This window comes from Bombina bombina, chromosome 1, assembly GCF_027579735.1.
Source record: "Bombina bombina isolate aBomBom1 chromosome 1, aBomBom1.pri, whole genome shotgun sequence".
Classification (NCBI taxonomy): Eukaryota; Metazoa; Chordata; class Amphibia; order Anura; family Bombinatoridae; genus Bombina; species Bombina bombina.
In genome coordinates, this window is record NC_069499.1 from 981,500,786 (window position 1) to 981,524,245 (window position 23,460).

Below are 23,460 nucleotides of genomic sequence, written 5' to 3' on the forward strand. Positions count from 1 at the left end.
CCCAAGTCCTACAGCTCCCCTATCAGTCACATAAATGGCATCACATAAGATAAATGGCTCTGCAGCTCTGGTTGGATCAGATCCCCCCCCCATATCTGCAGCCCCTTGCTTTAACACAAATAAGTTTACATGCTGCTGTCTGGTGCTACTGTTTACTATGTGTGCTGGCGGGTGAGGGGATGAAAGGAGAAGACCCAAATATGCTACAAGTGGCTTACTAATGCAAGTCTGTGTAGCCAGAGAAAACAGGAGGTTAGTCATATAGACAGAGAAATGTGCATAAACCTGGGAAAACATCTTGAAACTGGCAAGTAAAGTTAATAAGTGTAATACTTTAATTAAAGGGGCAGTGCTAGTTCAGGTGTGCCATATAGATAATACACACTCCCGTTGAGTTACCTAGGAGTCAGCACTGATTAGCTAAAATGCAAGTCTGTCAAAAGAATGGAAATAAAGGGGGTAGTCTGTAGAGGCTTAGATACAAGGCAATCACTGAGGTAAAAAAATATAGTAATATAACTGTGTTTGTTATACTGGGGAATGGGTAATAAAAGGATTATCTATCCTTTAAAACAATAACAATTCTGGAGTAGACTGTTTCTTTAATTACAGAGTGGGGGAGTAAGTGGAGCACTTTTTTTGTGTTGTAATTGGGGGGAGATAGAAGGGCATCATGAGGGTAAAGTAAGGGCCAGGAAAACCAAAGGAAGGTTGCAGTGTGGCCACTGAGCGTTAGGCTAGTCAGCTTCGCCCTGGATATTCATGGGATTCGAGAGATATAAATGATCCTTATGCACCGTAAACCTCTGACTCTGATGTGTTTATGTACTGTATAACAATAGTGGAAATGTAACTTTAAAGGGACACTGAACCCAAATTTTTTCTTTTGTGATTCAGATAGAGCATGCAATTTTAAGCAACTTTCTAATTTACTCCTATTATCAAATGTTCTTCATTCTCTTGGTATCTTTATTTGAAAAGCAAGAATGTAAGTTTAGATGCCGGCCCATTTTTGGTGAACAACCTGGGTTGTTCTTGCTGATTGGTGGATACATTCATCCACCAATAAACAAGTGCTGTCCAGGGTTCTGGACTTTCTTTTTCAAATAAAGATAGCAAAAGAACGAAGAAAAATTGATAATAGGAGTAAATTGGAAAGTTGCTTAAAATTGCATTCTCTATCTGAATCACAATAGAAAAAAATTAGGTTCAGTGTCCCTTTAAACATTTCCCTGCTAGACTGGGTTACAGGTGTCTGGCATTAAAGGATTACTTTCTGTTATAATTTTTAAGCTAAACAACTAACATATTAAAGTTAATAAACATTAATTAAAACCTACTGACCTATATTTTCTCCAAAACAAAGTTTCATAACGTTCTAAAAGTTATATCTTTTATTCGCCGATGATGTCACATTATCCTGCCCACTATTTTCAGCACTGCATGTTCAAAATACTTAAACCAATAACTTTGTGTTTAAAGCGCCATTTTGAAACCTAGGTATTGTAAACGGATTGGTACAGAGCAAAGGGTTTGGAAAACAATTAAATTTGCAGACAAGATTTCTGATATACGGTAGAGATATGTTAATGAAATGCTATTGATAAAAAGCGTATTTGGGGTAGTTAGTTAGTAACAGGCATAGAAAATATTTACTTACAGTGGCCCTTTAATAGAGTTTTTTCTGTCATTTTCATGATTTTTGTTTTTGACTCTTATTTTATCATTTTAGGGTGATGCTGGACCTCCAGGACCACCAGGACCCCCTGGAAGCGTGGGCTTACAGGTAAATTACAAGATGGCACATTGTGAAAATAGTCAATATTAGAATTTTAAAAAAATAGAATTACTTTGTAGAAACCTAAAATTGACTCTTTTATTGGATGTAATACACATTCGGCTAGATTACGAGTTGTGCGTTAGGGTAAAAAAGCAGCGTTAAGAGGTCCTAATGCTGCTTTTTTACACCCGCTGCTATTACGAGTCTTGAAGGTTTAGGGTCGCCGCACACTTCTTTGGCTTTACCGCAAAACGACTTACATAAACTTTGTAGTCTTTTTTCTATGGGACTTCCATAGCGCTGATATTACGAGTCTGTCCTGGGAGGCCAAAAAGTGAGCAGTACACCCTACCCTGTTAAGATCCGTAACACATTCTAAAGTCAGTAGTTTTATGGTACAACGCTGTAACATAAAACTCATAACTAAAGTGCTAAAAAGTACACTAACACCCATAAACTACCTATTAACCCCTAAACCAAGGCCCTTCGCTTCGCAAACACTATAATAAAAATTTGAACCCCTAATCTGCCGCTCCGGATAACGCTGCCACCAACATTATATGTATTAACCCCTAATCTGCTGCCCCCAACATCGCCGACACCTACATACTATTTATTAACCCCTAATCTGCCGCCCCCAACGTCGCCACAACTATATTAAAGTTATTAACCCCTAAACCTAAGTCTAAACCCAACCCTAACACCCCTTAACTTAAATATAATTACAATAAATCTAAATAAATATTACTATCATTAACTAAATTATTGCTATTTAAAACTAAATACTTACCTGTAAAATAAACCCTAAAATAGCTACAATATAACTAATAGTTACATTGTAGCTAGCTTAGGTTTTATTTTTATTTTACAGGCAAGTTTGTATTTATTTTAACTAGGTAGAATAGTTATTAAATAGTTATTAACTATTTAATAACTACGTAGCTAAAATAAATACAAAAGTACCTGTAAAATAAAACCTAACCTAAGCTACACTAACACCTAACACTACACTATAATTAAATAAATTACAATTAAATTAAATTAGTTAAAGTACAAAAAAAACAAACACTAAATTACAGAAAATAATAAACAAATTACAGATATTTAAACTAATTACACCTAATCTAATAGCCCTATTAAAATAAAAAACCTAGCCTAAACTAAACTACCAATAGCCCTTAAAAGGGCCTTTGGCGGGGCTTTGCCCTAAAGTAATCAGCTCTTTTACCTGTTAAAAAAATACAAACAACCCCCCCATTAGTAAAACCCACCACCCACACAACCAACCCCCCAAGTAAAATACTATCTAAAAAAATCTAAACTTCCCATTGCCCTGAAAAGGGCATTTGGATGGGCATTGCCCTTAAAAGGGCAGTTATCTCTATTGCACCCCAAAGTCCTTAACCTAAAAATAAAACCCACCCAATACACCCTTAAAAAAACCTAACACTAACCCCCTGAAGATTGACTTACCGGGAGAAGTCTTCATCCAAGCCGGGCCGAAGTCTTCATCCAAGCCGGGCCGAAGTCCTCAATAAAGCCGGGAGAAGTTGTCATCCAAGCCGGGCGAAGTGGTCCTCCAGACGGGCAGAAGTCTTCATCCAGACGACATCTTCTATCTTCATCCATCCGGTGCGGAGCGGGTCCATCTTCAAGACATCCAACGCGGTCATCTGACGACTAAAGCTGAATGAAGTTAATTTAAGTGACGTCATCCAAGATGGCGTCCCTTAGATTCTGATTGGCTGATAGAATTCTATCAGCCAATCGGAATTAAGGTAGAAAAAATAGGATTGAGCTCGCATTCTATTGGCTGATTAGAACAGCCAATAAAATGCAAGCTCAATCCTATAGGATTTTTTCTACCTTAATTCCGATTGGCTGATAGAATTCTATCAGCCAATCAGAATCTAAGGGACGCCATCTTGGATGACGTCACTTAAATTACCTTCATTCAGCTTTAGTCGTCAGATGACCGCGTTGGATGTCTTGAAGATGGACCCGCTCCGCACCGGATGGATGAAGATAGAAGATGCCGCCTGGATGAAGACCTCTGCCCGTCTGGAGGACCACTTCGCCCAGCTTGGATGAAGACTTCTCCCGGCTTCATTGAGGACTTCGGCCCGACTTGGATGAAGACTTCTCCCGGTAAGTCGATCTTCAGTGGGTTAGTGTTAGGTTTTTTTTAAGGGTGTATTGGGTGGATTTTATTTTTAGGTTAGGGACTTTGGGATGCAATAGAGCTAACTGCCCTTTTAAGGGCAATGCCCATCTAAATGCCCTTTTCATGGCAATGGGGAGCTTAGGTTTTTTTTAGATAGTATTTTATTTGGGGAGTTGGTTGTGTGGGTGGTGGGTTTTACTGTTGTGGGGGTTGTTTGTATTTTTTTTTACAGGTAAAAGAGCTGATTACTTTGGGGCAATGCCCTGCAAAAGGCCCTTTTAAGGGCTATTGATAGTTTAGTTTAGGCTAGGGTTTTTTTTATTTTGGGGGGGCTTTTTTTATTTTAATAGGGCTATTAGATTAGGTGTAATTAGTTTAAATATCTGTAATTTGTTTATTATTTTCTGTAATTTAGTGGGGGGGGTTGTACTTTAGCTAATTTAATTTAGGTAATTGTATTTAATTTAGTTAATTTATTTAATTATAGTGTAGTGTTAGGTGTTAGTGTAACTTATCTTAGGTTTTATTTTACAGGTACTTTTGTATTTATTTTAGCTAGGTAGTTTATAAATAGTTAATAACTATTTAATAACTATTCTACCTAGTTAAAATAAATACAAACTTGCCTGTAAAATAAAAATAAACCCTAAGATAGCTACAATGTAACTATTAGTTATATCATAGCTATCTTAGGGTTTATTTTACAGGTAAGTATTTAGTTTTAAATAGGAATAATTTAGTTAATGATAGTAATATTTATTTAGATTTATTGTAATTATATTTAAGCTAGGGGATGTTAGGGTTAGGGTTAGACTTAGGTTTAGGGGTTAATAACTTTAATATAGTGGCGACAACGTTGGGGGCGGCAGATTAGGGGTTAATAAATGTAGGTAGGTGGCGGCGATATTGGGGGCGGCAGATTAGGGGTTAATAAATAGTATGTAGGTGTCAGCAGATTAGGGGTTAATACATATAATGAAGGTGGCGGCGGTGTCCGGAGCGGCAGATTAGGGGTTAATAATTATAATGTAGGTGTCGGCGATGTCGGGGGTGGCAGATTAGGGTTAATAAGTGTAAGATTAGGGGTGTTTAGACTCGGGGTTCATGTTAGGGTGTTAGGTGTAAACATAACTTTTATTTTCCCATAGGAATCAATGGGGCTGTGTTAAGGAGTTTTACGCTGCTTTTTTGCAGGTGTTAGACTTTTTCTCAGCCGGCTCTCCCCGTTGATTCCTATGGGGAAATCGTGCACGAGCACGTACGACCAGCTCGCCGCTGATTTAAGCAGCACTGGTATTGGAGTGCGGTAATGAGCAAAATTTTGCTCAATGCTCACTTCTTGTCTTTTAACGACAGGTTTGTAAAAACTCGTAATACCAGCGCTGCATGTAAGTGAGCGATAAGAGAAAACTGCTCGTTAGCACCGCATAGCCTCTAACGCAAAACTCGTAATCTGGGCCATTGTTTCTTTATTTCATATAGAAGAAAATATTCAAAATATATTATAGGTTTTTTTTTCTTTGAACTGATAATCTTCTTCTAAATGACCTAACTTTTGTTTGTGACACTTACGCCAGTTCATCAACAGAGCATTAGGAGTTGTCCCTATTAGCCAATCAGAATTAATATAGCGGCTCCAGATATGTATAAACATTCATTTCCTGCTAATTTGAATTTGAAGAGCTTTTATGTAACCTGAATCTAACAATCACCTTGCCAAATTGTGGTACCCAAATAAGGGTATAATTGCTACTAGCCATCTTTTTTCCTATTTATGACCCAGTTTGCCTATGAGAAACCTTTTGTTTGCTTTAAAAATGTTTATACACAAATATTTTAACCTGTTCACTTACTGCTGTTTGGCATGCAAAATAGAAAATGTTTGAGTATAATGTAAAGTTAAGCTAAATCGTTTGGGAAGATTTGTTTTACCTACAAAAACAAACTTGTTCTTTTTCAGGTAAAATGTTACTAATTGTACCTGACTTTTGGTGCTGACCAAAGATGGTCTATAGATTGGGGCTGAATTATCATTGTGTGGACTGACATGATCTGCTTTGCAATGCTGCCCCCTGCAGATTTGTGCCCTATCGGCCGCTAGCAGGGGGTGTCAATCAACCCGATCGTATCCAATCGGGCTGATTGCTGTCCGCCGCTACAGAGGTGGCAGACGAGTTAAGGAGCAGCGGTCTTAAGACCACTGCTTCTTAACTCATGTTTCCTGAAAGCTTGCGCTGAAACAGCTGCATTGGGGCCAATACGGGGCTTGATAAATAGGCCTCATTGTTTCTTGACCAAAGTTACATGGGTGTAAAAATAAGGATTTTTTGTAACAGGATAACAAATACAAGAATTTTGAGTTTAGTGTCCCATTTAAATTACAGGAAAAACAGACAAAGTAAAAAATGAAAAGCTCTTTCACAATGTGTAATTAAACATTTTGGGCCGAATTACAAGCAGAGCAGAATTTGGTATAAAAGGTTAAGTATTAAACAGTGTTAGCACACTTCTCTTTTGGTGATCACGGCCAGCCCCGGTTCTCCCAAACCGATTATAGTAGGTATGTAGCAGAATTGGCAGCGCTGTGTCACTTTAAGGGATGAAAGCTGTCCATGTCCTCTGTTGGTCAGAATCCTCCGGCCTTTCTCTAAAAAAAACAAAAGCCTACATAAAAATAAGCATTTATTTTAAAATCATCAGGAGGACGTCTTCAAAGAGCAGAATTTAATGCTCCCACTCACTCAAGCGCTAACTAAGCTAGAAGTCAGGTAGCGCTTGTATCACAAGTTGATACTAAAAAGTTTTCTCTCATGCACTAACTCTATGCGCATAAAAAGCCAAACTTCAAATATTGGGCACAAGTTAATCCCCCATAGAAGTCAATGGTGCAAATAAAAGTGGGAAAAAGTTAACACTTCATATTTCAATGTTCTTCACATAGAAGAATATGTTCTATTTATTCATAAGTACATATTTTTTTATTTATATATATATATATATATATATATATATATATATGATGGTGTTTTGGTACAATATATATCTATACATATATATATATATATATATATATTATATATAGGTATATCTATTTATAAATACATAGAACATATTCTGCTATGTGTAGAACATTGGAATGTAAAATATTTACAGGAAATACATAGCTAAAACCTTAATTAAATATAAATATTGCATAAATATGTTTTTACATGTTTTCATCTACTTGACAGCAAAAAGCTGCAATATATGTATATATATATATATATATATATATATATATATATATATATATATAGTAGACACACTTTGCAATCCGGCATCTCCAGACCAAAAAAAATAGGAGAAATGGTTTAATAACAAGTTAAGTGTATCATAGAAGTGTATCTCTGTTTTAATCCAGAAGTTATTTATGTTACTATCTGTATACAAAAAGAGGCTGGTATTAGGACTGATAGTCTCATAGTAAAATATATATCCTGTTTTAGGTAAAATATAATTACCCAGCATTTTTAATAGAACAGATCAGCATCCATAAAAGAGTTCAGACCAAGAGTTCAGGTTTGAAGAGTAAATATCCAAAACACCTCCCTTTGGTCTAGAAGTCTTTCCCTATCCCCACTTCTCCTATGTCTAGGGACATGATCAATACCCTGAACTGTTAAAAGGGAATCATTAGAGTTATGTTCCTGCCTGAAATGTTTTGCTATAGGTGTAGTACTTTCTGGATTACCTATGTCTCTTAGATGTTGTAACACTCTATCCAGTAGGGCACATTTCGTGCGCCCCACGTATTGTTTCCTTGGCATGTCAAAAAATAAATGACGTGTGTGGTGTTGCATGTGATACTGAAGCGTATGTCATATTCCTGGTTTGTAGTGTTTCATGCAAATTTTGTCCCTTGTTCAATATGTGTACAGGTCTTACAGATTCTCCCATAGCATTTCATACATCCTATTATTCTAGTAAGCCAAGTCTGATTTTGTTTTGGGGTAACATTAAAGGTGCTAGTATACTCCTTAGAGTCTTGGCTTTACGCACAGAAAAATGACAACCGTCAGCAACAATTTTATTCAGTTTGGCATCACTCTTAAGAATAGGTAGGCAGTTTCGTACAATGCCACATCTTTTCTTATAATCTTTGCTATAACAGGTGACAAAAATTGGTTTGTTGTCAGTTCTTTTCACTGATTGTTTCTTATTTTTATGTAGTAGATCTTCCCTATTCATTGTATCTACCCTGGACTTGGTTTCATTTAAGATATTAGTATCATATCCCCGGGCTTCCAATCTCTGATTTCTATGTGATGCATGTAATTGGTATTTATGCTCCGTTGTGCAATTTCGTTTGGTCCTAATCAATTGTCCATATGGTATGGATTTAATTGTGTGTCTAGGGTGACATGACATGGAATGCAAAATTGTGTTCCCTGCTGTACTTTTTCTGTAAAGTTCAATTTCATTTGAATGTGTTTCAGTGTGTGATGTAAGTGTAACATCCAAAAAAAATGTAAAATGTTAACATTTTCTTTCATAGTGAATTTAAGATTGAAATTATTGCAGTTGTCATAGTCAAGAAACCGACAAACAGATTGTCTATCTCCATCTCACACCTGTTATATTTTCATGATTTTCATTTATAAATTATTGGGTGTTTGTATCAGCAATTTCCTCAATGCAAAACATCTCCAGTTCAGTTAGGTTTGATGGTTGCCGAGCATGGACAGGTCGCTTCAAATCACCCCACAGATTTTCAATGATATTCAGGTCTGGGGACTAGGGTGGCAATTCCAGAACATTGTACTTGTTCCTCTGCATAAATGTCAGAGTAGATTTTGAGCAGTGTTTTGGTTGTTGTTTTGTTGAAATATCCAGCTCCGGCGTAACTTCAACTTTGTGACTGATTCCTCAATATTATTCTCAAGTATCTGCTGATATTGAGTGGAATCCATGCGACCCTCAACTTTAACAAGATTTCCAGTACCGGCACTGGCCACACAGCCCCACAGCATGATGGAACATCCACCAAATTTTACTGTGGGTAGCAAGTGTTTGTCTTGGAATGCTGTGTTCTTTTGCCGCCATGCATAACACCCCTTGTTATGACCAAATAACTCAATCTTTGTTTCATCAGTCCACAGCACCTTCTTCTAAAATGAAGCTGGCTTGTCCAGATGTGCGTTTGCATACCTCAAGCGACCCTGTTTGTGGCGTGTTTGCAGAAAAGGCATCTTCCGCATTACTCTCCCATACGCTGAATTGCTGAACGATGCACAGTGACACCATCTGCAGCAAGATGATGTTGTAGGTCTTTAGAGGTGGTCTGTGGGCTGTTTTTGACCGTTCTCACCATCCTCTGCCTTTGCCTCCCCAATATTTTACTTCTGGCCTTAAAGGGACATAATACACTCATTTTTTCTTTGCATAAATGTTTTGTAGATGATCTATTTATATAGCCCATAAAGTTTTTTTTTTAAATAAATTCATAGTTTTGCTTATTTTTAAATAACATTGCTCTGATTTTCAGACTCCTAACCAAGCCTCAAAGTTTTATGTGAATACTGTCAGCTACCTTCTCCAGCTTGCTCCTGTTTGTGTAAAGGGTCTTTTCATATGCAAAAGAAGGGGGTGGGGGGTGGGGAGTGTCTTATTTGCCACTTGCAGTGGGCTTTCCAGCTACCTTTTCAACAGAGCTAAACTGACAGCTTCTAAGTAAGTTTTTAAACGGTTTTATACTGGATTTTTATATCAGTATCTGTGCATCTTATGCTTTATAGTAGTGTCTATTACATGCCGTTATATGAAAATGAGTGTATACTGTCCCTTTAACAAGAACTGTGCCTGTGATATTCCATTTCCTCACTATGTTCCTCACAATGGACACTGACAGCTTAAATCTCTGCGATAGCTTTTTGTAGCCTTCCCCTAAACCATAATGTTAAACCATTGTTGTTTTCAGGTCATTTGAGAGTTGTTTTGAGGCCCCCATGTTGCCGCTCTTCAGAGGAGAGTCAAAGAGAACAACAACTTGCAATTGGCCACCTTTATTATCTTTTTTCATGATTGGATGCACCTGTCTATGAAGTTCAAGGCTTAATGTACTCACTAAATCAATTGTGTGTTACAATTAATCAGTGCTAGGTAGTTACAGGTATTCAAATCAACAAAATGACAAGGGTGCCCAAAAGTATGCACCTGTCTAATTTTGTTTTGATGCATATTGCACATTTTCTGTTAATCCAATAAACCTAATAAACCTAATTTCACTACTGAAATATTACTGTGTCCTTCAGTTATTTGATAGATCAAAATGAAATTGCTGATCCAAACACCCAATTATTTATAAATGAAAATCATGGAAATTGTCTGGGGTGCCTAAACTTTTGCATACGACTGTATTTACACATATGAATACATATGTACACACATATAAACACATATATATATTACACACATACAAATACATATTTAGATATATGTATCTCATTGTAAAAGTTGTTTGCCTGCCTATTTCCTAACACCTCACACCTCATACTTTTGATCCCTTATAACTTTTTGGTGCAATATTTATTTGAATATTTTTATTACATAGTATTATTATGAGTGTAACTGTACTTTGTAATGCATTTTTTATGTGTTTTGTGCAACTTTGTTGTTTTGCAAAACTATTAACCAGAGCTCAGAGGTAATTATTCTAGCGGAAATCGCAATTGCGCTCATGCATCCGTGTTTACTTTCAACTTGTAAAACGAGCACTAAAGCCGACGTGTGCAAACACTTGAAATAATATGCACATATGAACAACTACAGGGAGTGCAGAATTATTAGGCAAATGAGTATTTTGACCACATCATCCTCTTTATGCATGTTGTCTTACTCCAAGCTGTATAGGCTCGAAAGCCTACTACCAATTAAGCATATTAGGTGATGTGCATCTCTGTAATGAGAAGGGGTGTGGTCTAATGACATCAACACCCTATATCAGGTGTGCATAATTATTAGGCAACTTCCTTTCCTTTGGCAAAATGGGTCAAAAGAAGGACTTGATAGGCTCAGAAAAGTCAAAAATAGTGAGATATCTTGCAGAGGGATGCAGCACTCTTAAAATTGCAAAGCTTCTGAAGCGTGATCATCAAACAATCAAGCGTTTCATTCAAAATAGTCAACAGGGTCGCAAGAAGCGTGTGGAAAAACCAAGGCGCAAAATAACTGCCCATGAACTGAGAAAAGTCAAGCGTGCAGCTGCCAAGATGCCACTTGCCACCAGTTTGGCCATATTTCAGAGCTGCAACATCACTGGAGTGCCCAAAAGCACAAGGTGTGCAATACTCAGAGACATGGCCAAGGTAAGAAAGGCTGAAAGACGACCACCACTGAACAAGACACACAAGCTGAAACGTCAAGACTGGGCCAAGAAATATCTCAAGACTGATTTTTCTAAGGTTTTATGGACTGATGAAATGAGAGTGAGTCTTGATGGGCCAGATGGATGGGCCTGTGGCTGGATTGGTAAAGGGCAGAGAGCTCCAGTCCGACTCAGACGCCAGCAAGGTGGAGGTGGAGTACTGGTTTGGGCTGGTATCATCAAAGATGAGCTTGTGGGGCCTTTTCGGGTTGAGGATGGAGTCAAGCTCAACTCCCAGTCCTACTGCCAGTTTCTGGAAGACACCTTCTTCAAGCAGTGGTACAGGAAGAAGTCTGCATCCTTCAAGAAAAACATGATTTTCATGCAGGACAATGCTCAATCACACGCGTCCAAGTACTCCACAGCGTGGCTGGCAAGAAAGGGTATAAAAGAAGAAAATCTAATGACATGGCCTCCTTGTTCACCTGATCTGAACCCCATTGAGAACCTGTGGTCCATCATCAAATGTGAGATTTACAAGGAGGGAAAACAGTACACCTCTCTGAACAGTGTCTGGGAGGCTGTGGTTGCTGCTGCACACAATGTTGATGGTGAACAGATCAAAACACTGACAGAATCCATGGATGGCAGGCTTTTGAGTGTCCTTGCAAAGAAAGGTGGCTATATTGGTCACTGATTTGTTTTTGTTTTGTTTTTGAATGTCAGAAATGTATATTTGTGAATGTTGAGATGTTATATTGGTTTCACTGGTAAAAATAAATAATTGAAATGGGTATATATTTGTTTTTTGTTAAGTTGCCTAATAATTATGCACAGTAATAATCACCTGCACACACAGATATCCCCCTAAAATAGCTATAACTAAAAACAAACTAAAAATTACATCCAAAACTATTCAGCTTTGATATTAATGAGTTTTTTGGGTTCATTGAGAACATGGTTGTTGTTCAATAATAAAATTAATCCTCAAAAATACAACTTGCCTAATAATTCTGCACTCCCTGTACATAATTGTTTTCTAATGCAGGCTACTATTCTCCCACAGCTGCACCAAAAGACAGGAGCTGTTCTGATAACTAGATCAACCCCACTAACTGTAATAAGTTATTATCTTTCAGGGTCCAAGAGGTTTGAGAGGCTTAATTGGACCTCAGGGACCAGCAGGTGACAGGGTAGGTATTATTGTATTTTATTTTTCAGATTTAAAGGGCAACATAACAAAACATATCATGGGGGGTGTCACTTCTTCACACATCTCCCCACCTTATTTTTCTTGTATCTCATCTTCTTCTACTCATATCCCAACTCATGATACTCATAGTCCTCTGCCATTCAATTATATAAACCTCCCCCTGTTGGTAACTCAGATTCCCTACTCTTTTCTGACATGTTCCCACTTGTATCAATCCCTTTTAAATCCTGAATCCACCAGCTCATATTATACCCCCACACCCTTGTATTCCTCTCACCTGTTTATCTCTTTTTCCACCTTAAAATCTACTTCTTTTACCACCTCTACCTACTTATACTGCACTTCCTCACACATGAGCTCTACCTCATCCACTAATATCACACTTCCTCCAACATGTAAGTCACTTCCTCTCACTTGTACTCTTCACTTATGCCCTTCCAACTGCTACTCACTTTCTTCTGTGAATATATCATCTCCTGTCACCTGTTTTTGTATCTCAGTCCATAAAGACTTTCCATTTTATCTAATCTACTTGTATTATATATCACCCACCCACCATTTTAACAGTGGATAATGGGATAAGTTGTGGCATACTAATAGTGTGCCAAATTAATGCTAATTATTATTTCTTTAATGATTTAGTTGATTAATAGACATGACTTGCTGTCTCTTTATTTCAGGGAGACAATGGATTCCGGGGACCACCAGGACCTCCTGGACCTCCTGGGAAAGTGGTATGTGTGATTGTGCAAGTGCCCTCTCCAGAGCTGATGAGTGAAGGAAAGATAATGAGAGAGTAAAAGAGTAGGTCAGACAGTAAGGGGTCCATCACAATCCTTTAGAAAAATGCATCTAATGATTTTCTACAGGAAACTACTATTAAAGTCTATGGGAATGTTTGTAGATAAATCATGGGATAAAGCATTGTGATCAACCCCCTAAGCTAGAAGCTGTGCAGGTATGAAAGGAAGGTAACACTGACAGCTACAGTGGGTGAAATTGTAATAAATTTAGTATAAAGGAGTTAGACTACGTGAGGTTAGTGATTGTGAACATGGTGTAATAGAACAAACTGGACCTCTTTTCTTGATTATCCCACAAAAACACACATTATATAAAACATCATCCTCCAGGTGTATGTTATTTATACCTCTCGCTTGTGAGATACAATCTTCTTATACAAAACACTCAAGTTATTGAAGCTGCCGCTACTCTCTGGAGAACCTTGCTGCATACACTGCCTTCCAGACAACAGTGATCAGAGCTGATAACCATAACAGTAGTGATATATTCCTATTATTCCACTCACACTTCCAGCACTATTTAATTGTACACCTGTATCTGTGTCTAACATGCATGTAGCTACTGATGCACTTATCAACAACATCATGGCTCCCATAGCCAGCAAATATTGAAAGCAATGTGTGCACAGTGCTCCCCTTACACGATTCTCCTGCAGCCCTTAATCACCCTTTCCAACTATTTTATTTTATAAACATCTCTACTCTCTTTCTTCACTCTTATACTTCCTCTTTGTTATAGGTTCAACATAAGTGTGAAAGTTCAAGACTCAGATACAACCTTTGGAGGGAATAGGTTACCTATTATTGTATAATCCCATATGTAATAAACAAAGAAGTAATTTGGTGTACTGCAGGTGATATTTAATGTTACTTATATGAAGCCATTCAATCAGTTTCCCTAATTCACAGCTACCTCCTAATCCTGTGTATATACTTATCAAGTCAGAACTGAGTACTAATGCATATAGTATGTAGCTTTTCGTGGCAGTCTGCCATACATTCCACATGAATATTCTATAATACAGCAAAATGACGAGTTACGCGTTTCATCAGAACCTTTCCCTGTTCTGTGGTATAAGGAGTGTTGAAATTAACGAATATATATGTGTTGTACACAAAAAGGTGATCTGATATTGCCTTGCTTGGCTATTTCAGGGGGATCAAGGTATAAGAGGACATCAGGGATACCAAGGGCCAAAAGGTGATACGGTAAGTGATATATATTTATGTATCCATGATTAAAGGAACTGTTTACCCCAAATTTTTCTTCCCTTTAATTTATTCCCAATGATTCATTTTGCCTCTTGGAGTGTATTAAATTGTTTACAAATAGTTCCTTTGTCTTTATATCGACATTTGAGATAGCTGATTTTGCATGTGGTATCCCCAACTGTACTAAAAGTTTCTATACTTAAGAGGACAGTCAAGTCCAAAATAAACTTTCATGATTCAAATAGGTCAGGTAATTTTAAACAACTTTCCTATTAACGTTTATCACCAATTTTGCTTTGTTCTCTTGGTATTCTTAGCTGAAAGCTAAACCTAGGTAGGCTCATATGCTAATTTCTTAGACCTTGAAGGCCGCCTCTTATGTTAATGCATTTTTACAGCTTTTCACCACTAGTTAGTTTATGTATGTCATGTAGATAACATTGAGATCGCGCACGTAAAGTAACCTAGAAGTAAGCACTGATTGGCTAAAATGCAAGTCTGTCAAAAGTACTGAAATAGGGGGGCATTTTGCAGAGGCTTAGATACAAGGTGATTACAGAGGTAAAAATTGTATTAATATAACTGTGTTGATTATGCAAAATTGGAGAATAGGGAATAAAGGGATTATCTATATTTTTAAACAACACAAATTCTGGTGTAGACTATCCCTTTAAGTATAGGCTATGGGCAAGCGATGTAAACACAGCCTGTAGTAGAAGAAATTGCACTCCCAGGAGGGAGCTGGAGAGATACATTTTCAATTGTTCATTCTAAGTATTTTATAGAGACAGAGATAAGAAAGAGAAGCATTTGAGTGATAAGATAAGGATGTCTGATATATCTGCAACATTAGCTTATTTTGATATGTTGTGGTTTCAAGAAGGAAATCCAGCTATATAATTTACAAAAATAAACATAAAGGAGCAATTTCTCATACGTTTTATACTGTAACAAGTCATTGGGAACTAGGGTTGCCACCTCGGCCATGTTTTCCTGGACACTTATGAGTTATACATGCTACAGGGTGTGCAGAGGGGAACATGAATTTGCACCCCTTGACAGCACACAAATAGTGATACTGGACAGCACTATTCATGTTCCTCCCTGCATACTCTGCAGAATGTGTAACTTATAAGTGTCCAGGAAAACATGGCCGAGATGGCAACCACCACTTTAAGTTGTGTCTTTGCTACTCATAACTGTAAATGGCTCCAGGGTGCACACATCTCTCACACAAGCACACACCCAAATATACAAAAATATACACACAAGCAAGCACCCAAATATACAAACATATACACACAAGCACGCACCCAAATATACAAACATATACACACAAGCACGCACCCAAATATACAAACATATACACACAAGTACACACCCAAATATACAAACATATACACACAAGCACACACCCAAATATACAAACATATACACACAAGCACACACCCAAATATACAAACATATACACACAAGCACACACCCAAATATATAAACATATACACACAAGTGCACACCCAAATATATAAACATATACACACAAGCACACACCCAAATATATAAACATATACACACAAGCACACACCCAAATATATAAACATATACACACAAGCACACACCCAAATATACAAACATATACACACAAGCACACACCCAAATATACAAACATATACACACAAGCACACACCCAAATATATAAACATATACACACAAGCACACACCCAAATATACAAACATATACACACAAGCACACACCCAAATATACAAACATATACACACAAGCACACACCCAAATATACAAACATATACACACAAGCACACACAAGTGCACACTTAAATGTATGAGTGAGTGTGCATGCATACACCCACCTGCTGCAGGATTACTTGTGCACCAATACATATGATAGGCTCCACGTTATTGGCTTGTTCTGTACATACTCCAAATGTTCTGAAGTGTCTGTTGGTGTAATAGCTTAGTTAGTTAGTGCCTCAGATCCAGTTTCTATTCACACCCCAGGTTCACAGGTTAATAAAGTTTCTGGAGGGGTTTAGGTGGAACATTGCTTTCAAAATGCACTTTAACTTCATTCACTTTCAGTTGTGAATAAAATATAACTATTTTGCCATCATTTTACCTGTGTGTTTATTTTACAAATGGCGATGATTTACCAGTGTCACTACTCCCATGGTCAATATAAATATTAAAAGAGTAAATGGCACTATCCTTTCATAAAATACATGTTAGATTCTAAATTAAATTACCCTCCTTGTATTACCTGAGACAATCAATACCAGAGTTTATTCTCACTTAAAGGGACACTCAGGTCAAATTACATTTTCATGACTCAGATACAGCATGTAATTTTAAACAACTTTCCAATTTACTTCCATTAAAAAAAAAAAAAAAAAATGTGCACAGTCTTTTATATTTACACTTTTTGAGTCATCAGCCCCTACTGAGCATGTGCAAGAATTCACAGACTATACGTATATGCATTTGTGATTGGCTAATTGTTATCACATGGTACAGGGGGAGTGGAAATATACATAAGTTTGAAATTTGTTAGAAAAAAATCTACTTTGAATCTTAGAGTAAATGCCATTGTATTGTCTTGTTATCTTGCATTTGTTGATTATGCAAATCTACTGTGTTTACTGGTCCTTTAATTGTAAATCTAGGAAATGATTCCTACAAGAAATTCTCAAACTGTGCCCCACAAAATAATAAGTGAAAAAATATGACTCTTCCAAGACTTGTTCATTTAGCATTGGGGAGGTGAAATGTTTTGTATAAAAGTTTATAGGGGAGGTTAAAGGGACATGAAACCCAAAATTTTTCTTTCATGATTCAGATAGAGAATACAATTTTAAACAACTGTCTAATTTACTTCTATTATCTAATCTGTTTCATTCTCTTGGTATCATTTGTTGAAGGAGCAGCAATGCACTTCTGGTTTCTAACTGAACACATGGGTGAGCCAATAACAATCAGTTTATATATGCAGCCACCAATCAACAGCTAAGACCTAGGTTCTCTGCTGCACATGAACTTGCCTAGATAAACATTTCAGCAAAGGATAACAAGAGAAAGAAGCAAATTAAATAATAGAAGTAAATTGGAAAGTTGTTTGAAATTATATTCTCTATCTGAATCATGAAAGAAAAATTTTGGGTTTCATGTTCCTTTAAGTTGAGAATTTGCGTTCAGAAAAATGTAAAACAAGACATTTCCCTTTCTTATGTTTCAGTGGAGTTCAAACTTTGGCATTAAGAAAAAAAAATTGTCTACATATTTCCTTCTGTTAAAGGGACACGAAACACAAAATCTTTCTTTCAGTTTTCAGATTGAGCATGCAGTTTTCAGATTGAGCATGCAGTTTTCAGATTGAGCATGCAGTTTTCAGATTGAGCATGCAGTTTTCAGATTGAGCATGCAGTTTTCAGATTGAGCATGCAGTTTTCAGATTGAGCATGCAGTTTTCAGATTGAGCATGCAGTTTTCAGATTGAGCATGCAGTTTTCAGATTGAGCATGCAGTTTTCAGATTGAGCATGCAGTTTTCAGATTGAGCATGCAGTTTTCAGATTGAGCATGCAGTTTTAAGATTGAGCATGCAGTTTTAAGATTGAGCATGCAGTTTTAAGATTGAGCATGCAGTTTTAAGATTGAGCATGCAGTTTTAAGATTGAGCATGCAGTTTTAAGCAGCTTTTCTAATTTTCTTCTATTATCAAATTTTCTTTGTTTTCTTGGGGGTCTATTTATTATTGTGTGGACGGACATTATACAATGTAGCGTATCATGTCCGCCGCACATCGATAAATGCTGACAGCATACGCTATCAGCATATGATTGCACCAGCAGTTCTTGTGAATTGCTGGTGCAATGCCGCCCCCCTGCAGATTCGCCGCCAATCGGCCGCTAGCAGGGGGTGTCAATCGGGTTGATTTCTGTCCGCAGCCTCAAAGCAGGCAAACAAGTTATAGAGCAGCGGTCTTTAGACCGCTGCTTCATAACGTCTGTTTCCGGCGAGCCTTCAGGAGCTTGATAAATTGACTAAGAGGCTATGATTACGGCTTCCATGCCGAAACGTGTAAGCCAGGTGCTGCGCTCACACTGTATGCTGCCAAAACCTTCATTTTGTTTTTAATGAGTGAAATAAGCTTATACTTTTTACATAAACTCTGGCGTGGACCGCAATTTCCTTTTATGCACTTGATAAATTGACCCCTTGGTATCTTTTGTTGAAAAGCAGTGAAGTAAGCTAAGGAGCGTTAGCATGTCTGGAGCACTATATGGCAGCAGTTTTGCAAGATTGTTATCCATTTGCAAGAGCACTAGAGGAGAGCACTGCTTCCTGCCGTATAGTGCTCCAGATGCCTACCTAGGTATCTCTTCTTCACAGAATACCATGGGAATGAAGCTAATTTGATAATATAAATAAAAACTTTTTTAATATTGTAAGCTCTGTCTGAATCACAAAATAAATTTTTTGGGTTTCATATCCCTTTAATTTCTTAAAATGCTCAACAACACACGATTAAACCATCAGATTTTTTGCGGTACAAATTATAACATGAAAATGCTACAAATAATACGTAGCATGCGTGCTCAAATGTCAGTCTAATATTCAGAGTTTCAATTTTATTTTCAAAATGTACCGCATTTACTTTTAAAAACCAAGAATACAATATAAAAAAGCAGTGGCCATGTCAAGAACATGGGGTAGATTTACCAATGTCCGTCGCACATCGATAAATGCCGACAGCATACTCTGTCGGCATTTATCATTGCACAAGCATTTCTAGTGAAATGCTTATGCAATGCCGCCCCCTGCACATTTGTGGCCGCTAGCAGGGGCTGTCAATCAACCTGATCGTATCTGATTGGGCTGATTGCTGTCCGCAGCCTCAAAAGGTGGCAGACGAGTAAAGCAGCAGCGGCCTTTTCCACAAAAGATGCCAAGAGAACTAATAAAATTTGATAATAGAAGTAAATTAGAAAGTTGTTTAAAACTGCATGCTCATTTTGTGTTTCATGTCCTTTTTAACAGAAGGAAATATGTAGGCAAAAAAAACTATTTTGTTAATGCCAAAGTTTGATTTTAGGTTTCATGTCCCTTTCACTTTAATTAAAATTTTCCACTTGTAAATCTTCCGAATCATCCCTGAAGCACCAAACCCCAGTCAAAATTGTAGAATTGAATCTATAGCATTTTAATGAGCTAATAATTGAAATAAGGCTTTCCTATGGATCTATATTTTACACATTGGCTATTTATATGTCCACCAAATGTATATTATTATTATTAGTATTATTATTTATATAGGGCCAACATGACCCAAAGTGATATACAAAGGTAAAAAAGGTGCCTCAGAAAAATCAGAAGTTAAGATACTGATAAAAGTAGATGAGGGGCTGGTGGGAATTTACAGTGAAGGTGCTGAATGTGGGTGATATAGAAAAAGCATTGCCAGAATCATACAATATTTATATACACAATGCCTCTTCAAATCTCTTCAATTTTTCATTGAAACACATTTCAAAGTATGATCCAAAAATATGGGAGAATGAATGCTTCCTGACGGCGAGGCCTTAAAATATTCATAAATAGGATGGATATATATACAGGTTAAGAGACATATGGATATATATACAGGTTAAGAGACCTATGGATATATATATACAGGTTAAGAGACATGGATATATACAGGTTAAGAGACATATAGATATATATACAGGTTAAGAGACATATGGATATATATACAGGTTAAGAGACATGGATATATACAGGTTAAGAGACATATGGATATATATACAGGTTAAGAGACATATGGATATATATATATATATATACAGGTTAAGAGACATATGGATATATATACAGGTTAAGAGACATATGGATATATATACAGGTTAAGAGACATATGGATATATACAGGTTAAGAGACATGGATATATACAGGTTAAGAGACATATGGATATATATACAGGTTAAGAGACATATGGATATATACAGGTTAAGAGACATATGGATATATATACAGGTTAAGAGACATATGGATATATACAGGTTAAGAGACATATGGATATATATACAGGTTAAGAGACATATGGATATATATACAGGTTGAGACATATGGATATATACAGGTTAAGAGACACATGGATATATATGCAGGTTAAGAGACATATGGATATATATACAGGTTAAGAGACATATGGATATATACAGGTTAAGACACATATGGATATATATACAGGTTAAGAGACATATGGATATATATACAGGTTAAGAGACATATGAATATATACAGGTTAAGAGACATATGAATATATACAGGTTAAGAGACATATGGATATATATACAGGTTAAGAGACATATGGATATATACAGGTTAAGAGACATATGGATATATATACAGGTTAAGAGACATATGGATATATATACAGGTTAAGAGACATATGGATATATACAGGTTAAGAGACATATGTACATATACAGGTTAAGAGACATATGGATATATATACAGGTTAAGAGACATATGGATATATACAGGTTAAGAGACATATGGATATATACAGGTTAAGAGACATATGGATATATATACAGGCTAAGAGACGTATGGATATATATACAGGTTAAGAGACGTATGGATATATATACAGGTTAAGAGACATATGTATATATACAGTTTAAGAGACATATGGATATATATACAGGTTAAGAGACATATGGATATATACAGGTTAAGAGACATATGGATATATACAGGTTAAGAGACATATGGATATATACAGGTTAAGAGACATATGGATATATATACAGGTTAAGAGACATATGGATATATACAGGTTAAGAGACATATGGATATATACAGGTTAAGAGACATATGGATATATATACAGGTTAAGAGACATATGGATATATACAGGTTAAGAGACATATGGATATATACAGGTTAAGAGAATATGGATATATACAGGTTAAGAGACATATGGATATATATACAGGTTAAGAGACATATGGATATATACAGGTTAAGCGACATATGGATATATACAGGTTAAGAGACATGGATATATACAGGTTAAGAGACATATGGATATATACAGGTTAAGAGGCATATGGATATATATACAGGTTAAGAGACATATGGATATATATACAGGTTAAGAGACATATGTATATATACAGGTTAAGAGACATGGATATATACAGGTTAAGAGACATATGGATATATACAGGTTAAGAGACATGTATATATACAGGTTAAGAGACATATGGATATATATACAGGTTAAGAGACATATGGATATATACAGGTTAAGAGACATATGGATATATACAGGTTAAGAGACATGGATATATACAGGTTAAGAGACATATGGATATATACAGGTTAAGAGACATATGTATATATACAGGTTAAGAGACATATGGATATATATACAGGTTAAGAGACATATGGATATATACAGGTTAAGAGACATATGGATATATACAGGTTAAGAGACATATGGATATATACAGGTTAAGAGACATATGGATATATATACAGGTTAAGAGACATATGGATATATATACAGGTTAAGAGACATATGGATATATATACAGGTTAAGAGACATATGGATATATACAGGTTAAGAGACATATGTATATATACAGGTTAAGAGACATATGGATATATATACAGGTTAAGAGACATATGGATATATATACAGGTTAAGAGACATATGGATATATACAGGTTAAGAGACATATGGATATATATACAGGTTAAGAGACATATGGATATATACAGGTTAAGAGACATATGGATATATACAGGTTAAGAGACATATGGATATATATATATACAGGTTAAGAGACATATGGATATATACAGGTTAAGAGACATATGGATATATACAGGTTAAGAGACATGGATATATACAGGTTAAGAGACATATGGATATATACAGGTTAAGAGACATATGGATATATATACAGGTTAAGAGACATATGGATATATATACAGGTTAAGAGACATATGTATATATACAGGTTAAGAGACATATGGATATATACAGGTTAAGAGACATATGGATATATACAGGTTAAGAGACATATGGATATATACAGGTTAAGAGACATGGATATATACAGGTTAAGAGACATATGGATATATACAGGTTAAGAGACATATGGATATATACAGGTTAAGAGACATATGGATATATATATACAGGTTAAGAGACATATGGATATATACAGGTTAAGAGACATGGATATATACAGGTTAAGAGACATATGGATATATACAGGTTAAGAGACATGTATATATAAAGGTTAAGAGACATATGGATATATATACAGGTTAAGAGACATATGGATATATATACAGGTTAAGAGACATATGGATATATACAGGTTAAGAGACATATGGATATATACAGGTTAAGAGACATATGGATATATACAGGTTAAGAGACATGGATATATACAGGTTAAGAGACATATGGATATATACAGGTTAAGAGACATATGGATATATACAGGTTAAGAGACATATGGATATATATACCGGTTAAGAGACATATGGATATATACAGGTTAAGAGACATATGGATATATACAGGTTAAGAGACATATGGATATATACAGGTTAAGAGACATATGGATATATATACAGGTTAAGAGACATATGGATATATACAGGTTAAGAGACATATGTATATATACAGGTTAAGAGACATATGGATATATATATACAGGTTAAGAGACATATGGATATATACAGGTTAAGAGACATATGGATATATATACAGGTTAAGAGACATATGTATATATACAGGTTAAGAGACATATGGATATATATACAGGTTAAGAGACATATGGATATATACAGGTTAAGAGACATATGGATATATATACAGGTTAAGAGACATATGGATATATACAGG

At 36.1% G+C, this 23,460-nt stretch overlaps 1 protein-coding gene across 1 annotated transcript in view; it reads left to right on the forward strand.

Annotated features, from left to right (window-relative positions):
• The window catches only part of COL9A3 (collagen type IX alpha 3 chain), a 118,101-nt gene that overhangs the window by 38,591 nt on the left and 56,050 nt on the right, over positions 1-23,460 (forward strand). The window contains exons 13-16 of the mRNA XM_053707973.1: positions 1,733-1,786; positions 12,426-12,479; positions 13,180-13,233; positions 14,458-14,511. Coding sequence (XP_053563948.1) covers positions 1,733-1,786; positions 12,426-12,479; positions 13,180-13,233; positions 14,458-14,511 — 216 coding nt within the window. The remainder of the gene's footprint in view (positions 1-1,732; positions 1,787-12,425; positions 12,480-13,179; positions 13,234-14,457; positions 14,512-23,460) is intronic.